Source organism: Colossoma macropomum, unplaced genomic scaffold, assembly GCF_904425465.1.
Source record: "Colossoma macropomum unplaced genomic scaffold, Colossoma_macropomum, whole genome shotgun sequence".
NCBI lineage: Eukaryota > Metazoa > Chordata > Actinopteri > Characiformes > Serrasalmidae > Colossoma > Colossoma macropomum.
The window spans coordinates 15,509,305-15,525,609 of NW_023494810.1; the positions used below are offsets into that span (position 1 = coordinate 15,509,305).

General features: G+C 37.6%; 1 protein-coding gene across 3 annotated transcripts in view; it reads left to right on the forward strand.

The window, feature by feature from the left end:
• The window catches only part of phf2 (PHD finger protein 2), a 64,404-nt gene that overhangs the window by 9,572 nt on the left and 38,527 nt on the right, over positions 1 to 16,305 (forward strand). For all 3 annotated transcript variants that reach the window (XM_036559024.1, XM_036559025.1, XM_036559027.1), the window contains exons 2-7: positions 4,359 to 4,444; positions 4,836 to 4,950; positions 8,427 to 8,587; positions 10,113 to 10,254; positions 11,431 to 11,617; positions 15,488 to 15,650. In XM_036559024.1, coding sequence (XP_036414917.1) covers positions 4,359 to 4,444; positions 4,836 to 4,950; positions 8,427 to 8,587; positions 10,113 to 10,254; positions 11,431 to 11,617; positions 15,488 to 15,650 — 854 coding nt within the window. The remainder of the gene's footprint in view (positions 1 to 4,358; positions 4,445 to 4,835; positions 4,951 to 8,426; positions 8,588 to 10,112; positions 10,255 to 11,430; positions 11,618 to 15,487; positions 15,651 to 16,305) is intronic.

A 16,305-nucleotide genomic window follows, 5' to 3' on the forward strand; every position in this document is an offset into this window, starting at 1 on the left:
ATACATCAGCATCGACAGATATGTGCAGTCATGTGCAAAAGTTTGAACTTGCGGTTTTATTGTTTTATTGATTTTGTAACTGAAAATAAGTTAACACATCCTCTACAAAGAACATGCTTGAATACAGTGTTTGTCTGGAAATTGGAAAAAATAAAATATAGGATGTGACATAACGTTTGCACAGACCACATTTTATATATATATATGTATATATATATATATATATATATATATATATATATATATATATATATATATATGCATGTTATTTATCAAATAAACAGCAATTGTGCATTAAAATGTGTGTTCTCTGTAGAGGATCTTTTAACTTATTTTTAACATAGAAAATCAACAAAACATGTCACTTGACCAAGGGTGCACAAACTTTAGCATATGACTGAACATGAAAAATATTGGATATTGGCATAAGCCCACAGTTCGTTACATCTCTACTATTATCTTAGTCCTCATTTTTCCCCATTGATTACTAATTTTGTATTTAATAGTGTTCTGATATTACTAGTAATAAATCTTCTTTCCATCAGTGCTTATTAATAATAACATGAAGTGAGTATGTCTAATGTATAGAATGCTTCCTAAAGAATTTAATATAATCTATAAAAAATTATAGAGTGGCAAACAGTTATGCTATTTCTACAGGATTGTATAAAATGTTTCTAACAGTTTCCTCATGATCATTAAGATGTGTTAATGCTCAGAGGTGTTATATGAAAATGCATTATCGTAAACAGTGCACTTGGTGGTTTGCAGCAGGCAAACAGCGTCTCACTGCATGCAAAATTAGATTATACGTGTACAAAGCCCATTAGTGGGAAACCCAATTAACAGTCTGCTTGCTTTTATTGGATGTTCACCAGCAGAGGAAGAACAGTTGTGTATTTCCTCTTTAAATCAATATGGGAAAGGCCCTCCACTGGGAAGTGTGCAGATGCAAACGATCGCCATCGAGTAATGGACAGTGCAGAAGAGAGGGGGGGCACTTGTCTAAAAGCAGTATTTCACAACAAGAAATGGACATTTAACAAACTCCATGCCTAAATCATCAAGCACGAGCCCTAACTGTGTCGAGTTGTTAAGTAATCTCAAGTAGACCTGCTTACATAGTTTCTGACATAATATGTCATCTATACTGTTATCTATAAATACTATTATCTTATGTCCATTTTTATAGATAACAGTGTGTCGTATGGTGTCAGAAACCACATTAGCAAGTCTGTTTAAGATGACTTAAAGTGGCATTCAGGCATAAAACTACTGTTTAATATGTTGGATAATATTCTGCATCACAGCATTGCATCCCTCGGCTTTATTGGTTTGACAGAATTCATTTTGTATCCTTTTTTCTCACTACAATACCCAGCATGCATTATTCACATATGTGGTCCAATCATTAGGAATCCCCTCACAGTGATAAAGAAAGGCATTCATGTAAAGGTTAATATATGCGACAATATTTGGCCTCCTAGCAGCCTCATTGGCGATCTGGCTTCCTTCTGCATTAGCCAACTAGCGGGGGAACGTCAACCCTCATGTACCCCCCAAAGCAGTTGTGGCTCTTTAAAAGTTTGACCCATCTAAAACATACATCATCAGAAGGGGGTTTCCTAGTCTTCACACCAGAAAATATCACTCATAGGACTATTCTGGCACCATTGTAGGAGGCAAATAGGAATGACCCAAGGACACAGTGCCTATGGTATGGTAGGCTTCCATTACTAGCTGCATTAGCCTTGTAGCTTCATTGCTTTAGATACCAACTGTGTCTTGACTGATAGACTAACCTTGGAGTAAGAGGAAAATGGTCTACATTTGATTGCTGGACTTACTGCTCCTTTAATCCTGTTGCAAATGGGTCATGAACGTTGTATTGTGGGTTTGTCACGCAAACACTGGTCTTACATGGGGCCTCCTAAGAAGGCCTTGTTCAGATCAGTTCGGCTTTATTGCCATTATACCACAGCAGGGTAATAAAAAGGTTTATCGCTGGTGCAACATGTATGGTTCATACAACACAAACCGGGCATGACAGTGACAAACAAAGCAGTACACACAATGCAGTACTGGATAATGTAAGGCGGTCCACGTTATATAAGTAATCATCATATACACATCACTGTTTATATACATATATCACTTTTACCATGACATAAGGCTCGCACCACCCACTGACTAAATTAAGTGCAGGCAGGATATTAGTAATGCTGCATGCGGTAGTAATATTGTGCTGGAGAGGAGCCATGGGTGAGCCCAGTGTAATATCCGCTTCCCCTCTCGCCGACTCCCTCGTCTGGCCGGAATGTGCAGTAGGTGGAAAAATTGCAGGGCAGGGGACACTGAGGGCACTGTTAACCCTTATCAGCTTTCTCCTGCTATAGAGAAGAAACAGCGCCACTGAATTAGGCTGTTTAAACCCTGTAAACTCCCATAAATATATATGTTGCGTATGTATTTCATAGTAGTTACAGAATAATTAGTCTTGAATGAGAGATAATAAACAAAACTGCATTTTCCTTGCCATTTCACATGCACTTGTCACTGTATCTGCCATCCAAGAAACTGAAATGTGAAGTTTTGGCATGTTTCCCTTTCACAGAAAGCATGTAATTCTGCAGGCTGTTAGGATTTGATGCTTGTTGTTGTGTCACATTAAGCAAATGCTCAGTTGAGCACTTGAGTAACCATGCATACTCAGCTAACCTTCATAATTCCACCATCCCTTTCACATACAGATGTCTCAGCTATTTGTCAGTAACACAACCTTTAATGCAATTAAACCTTTTTTTTTTTTTCGATTCATGGCAGCTGTAGCTAGAACACAGTCCCCTGATGACTGAACAGACATTCAGGTAACATTTCAGTAACACTTCGTCTGACCCTTTCAGTAAAAAGTTTCATTTAAAGCCTGTACCTGAATATTTCTGAAGGGGCCTAATTAGCCTGCTAGCCTGTTAGCAGGTCAGCCTACTTTAATGTCATATTTTGTTTATGAAATGGAAAAATAAAGTGCAGCACTTGTGAAAGATAATGTGTTAGGTTATTTTGTTAAATCACAGACAAATGCAGCTGGTTAGCTAAATAGCTAACATGTTATTTTGAACATTTCAGTAAAAAACTGATAATGACACTGATAACAATGGCAGCTGTAGCTAAAACACAGTCTACTGATGACTGAACAGACATTCAGGTAACATTTCAGTAACATTTCGTCTGACCCTTTCAGTAAACATTTTAACTTACAGCCTGTAGCTAAATATTTCTGAAGGGGCCTAATTAGCCTGTCAGCTGTTAGCCTGTTAGCAGGTCAGCCTACTTTATGTCATATTTTGTTTATGAAATGGATAAATAAATTGCTATACTTGTGAAAGATAATGTGCTAGATACGTTTTCAAAGTGGAAAGGTAAATGAGATAATGTACAGCTTTTGTCCTTCATTTTTAAACTTGAAGAAAGTCGAGCTACACTGTTTCTGATCAGGAAGCGTATTGAAAAGGCCCAGCAAGCTGGTTTTTATGATGTTTTGTTGGAACTTTGAGGGAATGAATCTAAAAATGAGACATCTTGTTAGCTTGATGCTAACACTGATGAACATAGAAGTCCCCATTACTAGGCTAATGGAAATTAGCATCTTAGCAGTAACAGATTGGGTAAACAAAAGCTAAACAAAGGTTTCTGCATTAAACATTGCTGTGTAATGACATGCTCAGCTGGCACATGCACACGATTTAGTGACTGTGTCAGACTTTCAGTGGACACAAGCTTAAAAAGCAGAGCATGTACAGTCTCTCTATCTCTATACTCTGCTCAGCTGCCCCCATTGTTGAGCTCTCCAAACTGGCACAGTGACAACACCCCCTACTCCACCCCCTGTACAGAGACAGTAGATGAGAGCAGTGGTGATTAGCGTACAAAATCAGCACCCAGAAAATGACCTTTTTTTTACGCAGGACCAAATGAAAGGGTAAAATACATGAATCAGAGGCTGAATTAAAGTGTTATTTGTTTTATACTCTACACATTTGTGTTTCAGTGAGCATATTGTACTGTATTTAACTGAAAAAAAGGGCAAGTATGTCTCCTTTGTCACCTTGTAGCTACACTCATTGGCCTTATTTATCAGAAACATCTACATTATAGGTGCATGTTGTAGGTTTGCACTTATTGACTGTAGATCATCCTTGCGAAATGTATCACCCTCCCTCTTTTCCTTCAATCCATGGAAAGGGACCACTACTGACCAGATATTATTTGGATAGCAGACCATTCTCTGCACAGCAGTGACATTGACATGGAAGTGACTGGGCAACTCTTCTGAAGTGATGTGTTTTGTTGTGTTGCAGCTGTGTTGGAGTAGATGAGGATGATGCACCCGACATTGACATCTATCACTGTCCCAACTGTGAGAAAACACACGGCAAATCCACCTGTGAGTACCTTCACTGCTTCACTACTGTGCATAATTAAAAGCATACTATTTACTTTCATAGGGGCACATTACCATATATTAATGCTGTATAGAATTTAAACCCTTAGGCCGTGAGAAACCCATGTAGTTTACAGTTTTTTGCTCTAGTCAGTGATTTATCTTTCAAGCTTTTTCTTGGAAACTGCCTCATGCCTTGTATCTCCATATGTAAGTTTGTCCTTCTTAATGCGCTCTTCGTATACCGAATTGTGTTCATTTTTTCTCAGTGAAAGAGTGTAGCTGATTATGAATTCAGAATAGGTCAGTGGAATAAATGTGCATTAGAGTGGCCGTGCCTCAGTGACTTTGGCTAAGCTACTTTTTTCTCTGCCTTGGGCATTTTCCTTTGCAGTGAAAAAGAAAAAGAACTGGAATAAACATGACACGGGACAGAGTGGGGACGTCAAACCGGTTCAGAACGGCAGCCAGGTTTTTATAAAGGAGCTCCGCAGCCGCACATTTCCCAGGTAAACCTGCACTCACTTGTCTTCAAGGGGTTCATATAATAATAATAATAATAATAATACTTTTATAAAACTTTTCATGCCGGTGGCATTTCAAAGTTCTTTACAGACAGGTGATAAAGCTTAAGACTAGTAGAAGAAACTATAAGTATTGATTTCAAATCATATAAGGCAATGACACAGATCAAATTAATAAATAAAGCTAAAAAATAACAAAAATACTTCGAATTTTAATTAAATGCTAAGTTGAAGAGATACCTTTTATAAATTTTTCTTGAAAGTGTGCACTGAGCTTGACTGTCCAATAAAATGTGGCATTGAGTTCCACAGTTTAGAAGCATAATAACATAAAGATGCCTCCCCATGTTTTCTGTATTTATGGAAGGTATTTTCAGAAGTCCAGTATCTGCAGATCAAAGGCCTCTTTTCCACTGTAGAGCCAAATGGTTCTCAGGGCCGTACCGTGCCGTTTCTATGCTGGTGCGGACTTGTGAGACCGTTTATGATTTCTTTTTCCGTCTGCTGTTCTGCTAAATCAGAACCAGGAAGTTTTGAAGAAAAGTACACAATAGAGTGGCTAACTGCTAACAGTCTAATATTTACACACACACCACCCACCGCAAAACACGTTCAATTCTATTTGTCACTCCAACATTGGTCTCAGATTCTTTATCATCTAAACGGGTGGTATTTGATCACCAGTTACTGAAACTGAGCCTGTCCTGCGGTCCATTGCACCTTTAGCCAGCTAACTACACTAGCATTAGCCTAGCCCAGGAGGGTACAGTTCAAAGCGCCACAGAACAATCTTTGGATCTTTGTTGCTTCAAAACCAGTCATTGGAATATGTGATCTCAGTCTTTATTCTCTAAACAGGTGTTTTTAAGCATCGGTTCGCTGGATCAGAGCCTGCACTCTAGTGGGAGGTTTCATACGCTCATGTTAGCTTAGCCTAGTAGGTTACAGTAAAAACACTACAGAACAGGTTGGATTTAGATTTCTGTCACTCCAACACCAATCAGACGACTTTGCTCTCGCTAATATAAGGTTTTATAGTCTATACTTGTGATAGTAGAGCACAATTTAGTTAAACTGAACCTGTACTGGCATGTTTAAATCTCTTTAGTTAAGTTAGCTAGGAGAGGGGAGCCAGCTAGCATTAGCTTAGCTAGGACACTACAGCTCCAAACACCACAGAACAGGTTTAACTTCAGCTTTCTATCCCTCTAACGCCAGCCTCGACTTCGCTTCCTTAGAGTTGAGTGTTTATCATCTAAACCTGCATCACCGCAGCTTTTGTTAGTCAGAATCAAACCTGTTCTGTGGTGAGCAGTATGCTAGCTACATTAATACTAAACAGTTACTCTGTCCTGGAACTTTAACATTTAGAAATTGGTGTTAGACTGAAGCTTTGAAGGTTATTGAATGATGGATTTAAAATCTTGCACTGCTTTCATTTATTTGGAATCCGTGACTTGACAAATTGAGCAAACTGAACTTATTTAATTGGTTTTGGGTTTGAAATAATGCAGGAGGGTGCCAACACAATACCGACGTAGAACCAGTCAGCGAATAGCTATGTTGTTACATCATCCCAGTGAAGAGTTCTGTGGCCCTGAGCATGGTTAGTTAACTGTGTCAAAATAAAATGTCTGAGCCCGGTTTATAAGCGTTCTGCGTCGAACCGTGTCCATGTGGAAATGCCACTATAATGTTTACCTTCCGTGCTTAGGACCGTTCTGCTGTGCTGTGGAAGAGATGCCTAAGATCACGTGTTGGGAAGTGATGCAAGTGGGTGCTAGGTCATTTAGAGTATTAAACACTAGTAGCAGAACTTTAAAAACTATCCTAATAGATACTGGTAGCCAGTGCAGTTCTTTCAAAACAGGGGTTATATGAGCTCTCTTTTTTTGTTTTTGCTAGAATTCATGCTGCTGCGTTGTAGTTGGATGTATTGTTTTCTTAGGCAGCCCATCAGAAAGAGCATTACAGTAATCAATTCTACTTGTAACAAATGCATGAACAGGTTTCTCATGTAAGTTTATCTTGGAATACCAAATGCTATTTTTAATCCGAGTGCAGAAAAACGCTTCAAAACGTTCAGTTCACTCCCCAGTCCATACGGCCCTTGTATAGAAGTTAAGTGGCAAAAAGAACCCGTTTTGAATTCATTGTTTTTGTGATGTCAAAGAAACCAGTGCATGTCTATCCACCTATTCAGCCTAGAACAGTTTAGCTCCACCCATTCATTTTAAAGATATAAGGAATGTTTCAGGCCAAACTTTTTTTAATTAGTCACAATACAAGGCAGTAAATCGGAACAGAGATGATTTACATATCTCAGACTGAAAGGCACAGTAACAAAACCAGCATGTTTACTTCTAAGGTGTAAAGAGAGGGTGGAAAATGATCATGTAAAAATGAACTAGGATTCATGAACTATTACTGTTGAACTTTTTTTGGTACATAAACCCATGCAAATGTTAAAAAAGTGGGCCTCCGGGGAAAAAAATACAAGAAAAATGTAGAACATGGCAGCTTTAACCTTAAGTCTCTTTTAAAAAACAAACACTAAAAATGACTTTTACAATCACATATAAAGTCACTAACCTTTAATCCATAATTATTGGGGATGCGCAGTATGGACAGAAATTATATTGATGTGTTAAAATCATGATGCGCCTCGCAATATATTAAAAATGCGTTGGTCAGTTTATGATATAACATGATTAAAGATGGACCAGCATAATTTTGACCAAAATTATTAGTTTGTTGAATGATGTGACTTCCTTGACGCATCAAAACTCATCTGGAACTGTAAACAACACGGTGGTTAGAGGGATCATTTGCATATTGAAGCCTTCTGTGATATAAGTAATGTTAAGGCCAGTATTGTAATATAACAAATGATATATTGTGCAACCCTAATAATCAATAAAATTTACCACCATCACTTCAGTCCAAACAGTACTTTATATGTATTTGTATGTATATGTACTTCAGATGTATTTTTATTTAAGCTTTTGAGATATTCCCAGTCTCTAAGTTCCCCAGTGTGTCAGTAGATGGCGCTCTCCAATCATCCTTGTAGAGACCCCAAAAAATAGTGACACTACACATCGACTTCAGCTCATTCCTCTTAAACTCTGGGTTTGTTATACTCTTATTAATCTTAAAGGAATACTGCACATTAACTATTATTAGTTTTGATCTATCAGGTTTTACGTTCTTTTCAGGTAAAATACAGGGAAACGTGCTGAAAATAATGTTCCTGATAATTGTTGCTCTTGATTGTTGTTCCTGGTTGGAATAAAATCCCTGGACTACTCTTTTAAGACTTACTATTCAGTAACTACGATGAAACTAATGTTTCAGTTCTGTAGTATGCAAATGAAGAACTGTGTGGACACGATAACAGGTTCTTAGAGCTTAATGGGTTAAAATCTCCCAGAAGCCAACTGTGATCTTGTCCCTTGCAGCTCAGAGGATGTGGTGGTCAAGCTTAGTGGGTGTCAACTGACTGTGGACTATCTGGAGGAGAACGGCTTTAATGAACCTATTCTGATCCAGAAGAAGGAGGGGTTGGGGATGACCATGCCTGCACCCACATTCTACGTCAGTGATGTTGAAAACTATGTTGGTAAGAACACAGTTAACATGTCAGTGATCACATACATCACAGTGTCATCATGCACTTTAATCATCATGCAAGCGTTTAACAGCAGTACAACATAAAGTGGCACAAAAAACACATAACCAAAATGCTAACGGTTAAGCACTAATCAGCTAAACGAAAGTGAAGTAACTTAAGTGCCCATCCAGACAGCCCTTATAATTAGCAAATTTAGCTATTTTAAAGCTGCACTATGTAAGATATGTATCCAAAATTTTGGAATGTTGGTTGTGCTTTGGAACCCTTCCCTGAGCGGATAAATTTAATGATTGTGAGGACATTGAAAAAGTAGTCAAAAATAACTTGGTGAAGGACGTTTCTTTTGAGGATTTAAGTGGGTTATCTACTGTTGTCAACTTATCTAAATCAGCATAATTTTGCATTTGATACCTAAACATTGAGCTGGACCTTCTTTTTGAGCTTGTGCCTGTGAAGGTATTATGTAAAGACATATGACATGCTCCAAAAAACCCCTGCAAAATCTGACCCGACACCTCTGATTGTTAAATTATTACTTTTAGGCTTTACAAGGTGACTCACAGCAGCACTTGCTACTTCTTACACAGTGCAGCTTTAAGGTGCACCCATTGCTGACAGGTATTAAGTTGTGCGCACATAGCGTGGACGCCCTGGAGCAGTCGCACATTAGCCTAAGGTCACCATGCCTAATGCCAAGCATCTACTGGAGGAGCATAAAAGCCCATAGCTTTGGGCTGTGGAGCAGTGGAACTGCATTCTCTGGAGTGATGGAGCTCCATCTAATACCTTTGAGATGAGTTGGAGTGGCGTTTGTGATCCACAGCTAATCATCCAACACCAGTAACTGACCTCACTACTGCTATTGTGAATGCAATCAGATCCTCACAACAATGTTCCAACATCTAGTGTAACACTTTCCCAGAAGACTATAGGCTGTTCCTGCAGCAAATAGGGCAAAAATGTCTTACTAATACCATTGATTTCAGGAGATGTGTTGAGTGAGCAGGTGTCTACAAACTTTTAGACATGCCTTAACAACTATTAGTATAAGATACTTGCTTTTTAATGGCATTCACACACAACAGCACTAATAAACTAGCAAAAAGAAATTCACTCTGTTGCCAGTTTTTCCCAAACATGCAATGTTGACTAGAGGGTTTTAGTACACATTATCATTTTTATTATTAGCACAATGTGTCAAAACAGTGCTTACAGAACTGAAAGTGCTTACTTTTCTGGTAACAAAAAGAGCTGAACAATAAAAACAATAAGAAAGAACAATAAGAAATTCCTTCCTGTCTTTATTAAATGCCATTTATTGTAGTATGTATTTTTAACATATCTTGCACTGACATCATATCCTAAATGAAACAGCCCTGATGTGTTTTCGCTAGAGGGCGCCTTTGCATACCAAAAGTTAAGCATTGAAATTCTTCTTTATCAGCTATGAGTCATTATTGACCATAATAATAAGTGAGTTCACTTTTCCACAATATTATTCCCTTTTTTCCAGGGCCTGATGTTCTTGTGGATGTTGTCGATGTCACCAAACAGACTGACAGCAAAATGAAGCTAAAGGAATTTGTGGATTATTATTACAGCACAAACAGAAAGAAAGTATTAAACGTGATCAATCTGGAGTTTTCCGACACAAGGTGAGCAGCGCTGGATCCACATTTTTCTGACGTTCACTGTCCCTCTATCTTAATACAGTCTATGGGAGAACTGTTGGTACATTTTTGTAGTGATGCAAACCATCAAAATATCAAAAAAAGGAAATAATGAAAGAAATAAAACTGAAAACCACCTGAAAATCTATGCATATGAAAATCAATACACATTTGTGTGCAAAAATTTAGGCACCCTACTCACATTACATGTTTTGTTAATTTTCTAAGTGAAAATATGGTCTCTACACATCCTCTCTGTGTGCACACTTTAATGCACCATTAGTGTAATTTGCTCAGTTTAACATATTGGAAAAAATAAAACATACAATATGGCCTGTGCATGAGTAATGGCACATATTATATTTTATGGGTTGTTCTTTTAAACTCAGCAAATAAATAGACATTGTGTAGTAAACTTGTGTGGTTAAGTGTGTTCTCTGAAGAGAATGAGTTCACTTATTTTCACTTACAAAATCAAAAAAATATATATATATGCATATATAAATATATGCAATTTGACCACAGATTTTCAAACTTTTGCAAACGACTGTAATTGTGTTAAAAAAAATCAGTAAACTGAAAATCTGTTAAAATTTAAATGGGATAAAATTATCAGATTGATTTTATTGTTTTTTGTGCAAGTGTCTAGAATGTTAAGTATTGTGAAGAGTGCGTAATTAAAAAGTTCTCTTTACTTGAATAAACAGATGAAAAAAATCCTAGACATAAACTGATAACTCTTACACTTACATATGAATGTAACATCTACTGAAAAATATACTGAATGTCAGTTGAAACAGATGGTTGAATGTGATGAACTGAGTAAGTAAAAAAAGAAGAATCTATGAATACGCTTTTATTGAAAATGTAAAATATATTGAAAGTCATTTGAAACAGACTTTTAAATAGGATAAAATGACAACGGACTTTAATGTGGTGTATAGCTGGCCAGTAGTACTGCAAGTGCATAGATGAAAAAGTTAAAAGGTTCTCTTTTCATGAATAAATAGAGAAAACAACACAGATTTCTTGACATCTATTAAAACTCTAATACTTGCACATGAATGTAAGTAATAAAAACATACAGAAATCAAATTGAAACAGACATTTAAATGGTATAGAATAATAAAAATAACAAATATTTTTTTTGTAACTGTCCAGAATGTCCAGTATTGTGGAGAGTCCACTGATCGTGAGGAGATCATCCTGGGTGGAGAATTACTGGCCAGACGATGCTCTGCTCGGGAAGCCCAAAGTAACCAAATACTGTCTGATCTGTGTGAAGGACAGCTACACTGACTTCCACATCGAGAATGGCGGAGCCTCAGTGTGGTACCATGTCTTAAAGGTGAATTTATGAAAGGATTTTTTTTTACTGCCTTTTCTCTTAAAAATAAAGGTTCCGAAAGGATGCTTGCTAGGTATGTATGCTTCTGGGAAAAACCTTTAATTGGTAGAGAACCTAGATTCTTCAGCCACATTTACACATTTACAAAAATGATATGTTCTTAATGAAGTCGCTCCGAAGGCACCTTCATTTTTAAAAGTATAACTGGATACACATTTTATTTTTTTATTTTTTTTTGCTTGTGTTAATTAAAAGTCAGCATTGATGAATATTTCAACTTTTAGAATATTCAATATGTAGAGCCTCAGGATTTTGTGTTATGTGATCAGTTTAGCACTGTTTACTGAATGATGAATTTTGTTTAGTTGTGGTCAAAAAAGGTAATATTTAAAAACAGCTTATACATGTTACAGCTGATTGAACTGATTAAACAGTCAGTATGATGATATTCCATTTATTTCAAAAGACGCTTTTTGATCTGGTGAGTTTTAGGGCCCGTTGATGCTACTCTGTCCTTTGCAGAGCTTTTTTTGCTAATTGACCATGTTAAGACAGCATAAGTGGTTGGCCATGAGAGAGAATTTTCAGATTGCCTGCTCAGCCTAGTGACACACGAGAGGTCTGAAGGTGCCCATGGTAATAAAACATATGGTACATGATCATTTAATGGACTTTTTTATTTTTTGTCATGATAATATTATGAACATGCACCAACCACAGATTTCATTTCACTTTACACTCAATGTGTAAAGGTTCACTTCTGTGGAGCTTTATTATCCACCATGACAGTAATGCTAATTTGCATTAGTGCCTTTATGGGGTTTTCTATGTTAGGTTAGCTGACAAAGGTGTGATTTTACTCTTTTGTGCCAGGTTTAGCTTAAACACAGACATTTCAAGATTGTAGGACATTCAAATAACATATACTTTATGTATGTACGTTATGTATGTTAGGCTCAAACCTCTTAAAAATGTTTTGCATTGCAAAGTTTGCATGGCTAGCCAATTAGCTTGCTGAGGATAACCGAGTGCGTTCCATTTAAATAATCCACTCCACACTGTCGCCTCCTCTCCTTCTGCCACAAGTGGACAGTTGTGTAACATAGATGTGATGAGGTTAAAGTGTTTGTAATTTTTCAAATGTTCCTCCGACCTTTAAGATGCATCATAAGAAAAGTGTTTTCCTGGTCTTAAAACTGGAAAGTCTGGCTCTAGAGACTACTGCAGCCTGTTGTAGCATATGAGTCGGCATGTTTACAACAGATGGTTCCATTTTTCATTTTTCATACATTTTAAAGACTAACTGTAGTGCAGAAGCTATTATCCCATAGCTGTCTGCCAAGCTGGCAGCCTAGACCGTCCAGCTTTCTTTCTTTGATTTAAAATGCAGACAGTGGCCACCTCCTGCTATGGAGATGTTTTTCTGTGCAGTTGCCCTTAGCGATAGTGATAGTTCAATAAAGTTCTAGTTATCAAGTCTATTTGAGATTACTTGACAACAGAACACAGTTTGAGGTAAAGCTGTGAAGATCTGGGTGAGCCGTTTGCACAATACTAATTGGTGGAATATAAGCTTTGATTTGTTCTTCGCTACTTTAGCCTCGTAGTGCAAAAAAAACAGTAGCAAATTTCAGATACCAAACATGTCTTTGCTGAAAAGCTGCATTTATGTTCAAGGAGACAGTTGTTTAAATGAGGTTTTATTGCTGAACTATCACTTTAACAGCCATGTTGTTTTTGCCCAAACCTCAACCACATTTACACGTGAACCAGAACAGACAGTGCTTTGCCGCTATGTTATGTCTGTGTGTTCAGCAGTCATTACCACAGCTTACACTTTTGGTCAGCTTTAGCCCCACTGACCACTACTTGTTTTGCTGTGATTTAAAACACATTCTCTGACAGAGTAAGAAAATTAGTAAGCTGTTTTTAGTTTGAAAACTTTTGGTCATGACTCATTTAGTGATTCATTGATTCCTCTGCAAGATATTTTTATTTACACATGAATGAAAGGCCCGTCACTCATTTCTTCCACAAATCTAATGCTGTAATGTGTAGTCAAACAGGCCACCAGAAACTTTCCATGTACTTTTAACACCTACAGCAACAGCAGCAACTTTTATTCTCTGGGCTGTTGGGGTGAAAGTAATTCGGAAATCATTATCCAAAAAAAAAAAAATTAAGAAACGGCCAGCAAAAGAGTGTAAGACTGCGTTTTTGACACCCAGAACACCCAGACATGTAAGACGCCTTGTATAGCCTCCAGTTACAGTGGAGGTAACTCCCAAACTGAAGGAAAACATGGAAAGGAAACACCAACATGAAGTATTTTAATAGAGCGCCGGGCCACCACAGGCTGCCAGAAGAACGTCAGTGGGCTTTGGCAGAAACTCTGCAGAGCTCTACTGGAGGGATGAAACACTAAATTCCACCATTCATTGTTTTTCTTATGGTGAAGGAAAGGGCTGTTCTGAGTGGTCACTCCAAAATCTCCCATAACAGGTCATTTGGGTTGAGATTTTGTGACCAAGACCAGCATTAAGGTTTCCATCACTGTCCCAAGAAATCCCCGTTTCTTTCTCCAAGTCAGTGAATAGCAAAAACGATGGGAATTTTCATACATTGCATTTTCCTTGTATGGAATCTCAAAATCCTAATTCAGATTTTTTTTTTCCTAACCACAAATGTAGTTGGCCATTTCAAATATTTGTGGCTTTTCTATTTTTGCACTGGACCTATGAAGCTAATGGAAGCTTATAGCCCCCCAGTTAGCACTGTGCAAACCATGTGCTAAAATCATTGCTCACATGCCTCAATTTTATCCACTTTTATAGACAGATAGTGGGTACCACACTGCTCTGGGGTTTAATTCCCCATCTAGGCAAGACCCCTCATGCTAATTGTAAGTCATAGTGCATAAAAGTGTCTGACAAAATGTGTAAATGAAAATGTGAATAACAGTATGTCATCCAGTGTAACTTAAGCAAGTCTGTTTGAGATGAGTTGGCTCCATGTGCAAGTGTTTAAAAATTTAGGCATGCTGTTTGCACGATGTTAATTGTTGAGCTTGAATTACTTTTTAACTACATTAGCCTTGTAGCTCCAAAACTAAAACTAAAGAAGCAAACTTAAGACACTAAACATATCCTGGTTGATCAGGCTACAATTGGAGTAGAGGCAAAATTGTGTAAATTTGGTTCACTAATGCATCACTTTAGCCTCTTTCTGCAGGCCTCCTGATGGCCATATTTTATAAAATAATCAAATAAAATAAAATATTGTTCCCAGTAACTCTGCTATCCGGTTACCTGGGACACTATTGGCTCTCGTGAAATGTTGTGACTCTGTTTTGAGCTGCTATTGAGTAATGAGGGGTGAGAACCCCCTGCTGTGAAAACAATACACCCCTCTCCACAAAGATGGACATACAGAGATAAAAACAGCACTACCAGCACAGCACAAATATAATTTAACAACAATAAAAACACCTTTCTAAATGTTGCTTGCTCACCTACAAACATCCAGTTTGTAAAACTATATATTTCCATCAAAACATATTCCATCAATGTTATATTCATTGTTTATCTGAAGAGCCTCTGAAACAAGTGGAAATTGCATTTTATTTCTGTTGTGATAAGGGACTAACAGTTCTAACTCCTGTGCTGAAGTATCTACTTGCATCTCTCACACTCAGGTGTCATTGACTTTGGTTGTCTGTGTATAATGTAAACAGTAAACAGTAAAGCTCTGGGTTGAATAACAGTACAGCAGCACGTAGGTCTATCAGTACAAACTCCGCTACAGTCCAAGTAATAACTTGTGTTTACACTGCGTAGTATGATGTTGGTGACAATGTGCTGGTGTTTTTAGGGGGAGAAGATTTTTTTCCTGATCAAACCCACCTCAGCCAACCTGTCTCTGTATGAGCGCTGGAGATCCTCCTCCAATCACTCCGAAATGTTCTTCGCCGACCAGGTGGACAAATGCTATAAGTGCACGCTGAAGCAAGGGCAAACGCTCTTCATCCCGTCAGGTGAGCAGTCCAGGCTGCATGTCAGGAATACAGAGAATTCATAAAGCAATAACCTTTTACATCTGTAAGACTAAAACCCCCATCGTTCAGAGTGAAATGATCAATGCACATCAACCAAACATTGATTATTTATTCCTCTGATTGCTGTCTAGCTGGCGTGCTCTCAGTTTTATTTATTTTAAAGAATAAATGTGTGTGTTGCCTAGCTGTACAGAGCTGTAGTAAAATTATTAATACTGTCTTGGCGAGTGCTCTGGTGGAAAGCAGTTTTGGGTAGCTTAAAACCTTGATCACTCCTCCGATCACTGACAAGAGTTTACCTAAAAGTTTTCATATTTAATTTAAAAAAACGCTGTTTCCACTGCTTTCCTCCTCTGCTCAGTGCTGTTCAAACAGAGCCAGCATCCTATTCTGGGATGCCAGATTGGACAGGATTAGCATTTTACTGCAACAATTATCAGTGATGTTTTTTCATTACATTGTAGTATTGAATTGGATTATTCATGCAGTCAGACAATATAGCACTACTACTACTAATACTGATAATAATAGATGGGTGCTGACGGAATGTACAGCAGTGGACTACAAAGGTAACTGTAGAGGTGGACAGATAAAAAATGTGTAATAGGAAAAGCAACAACAATAATAAAACTGT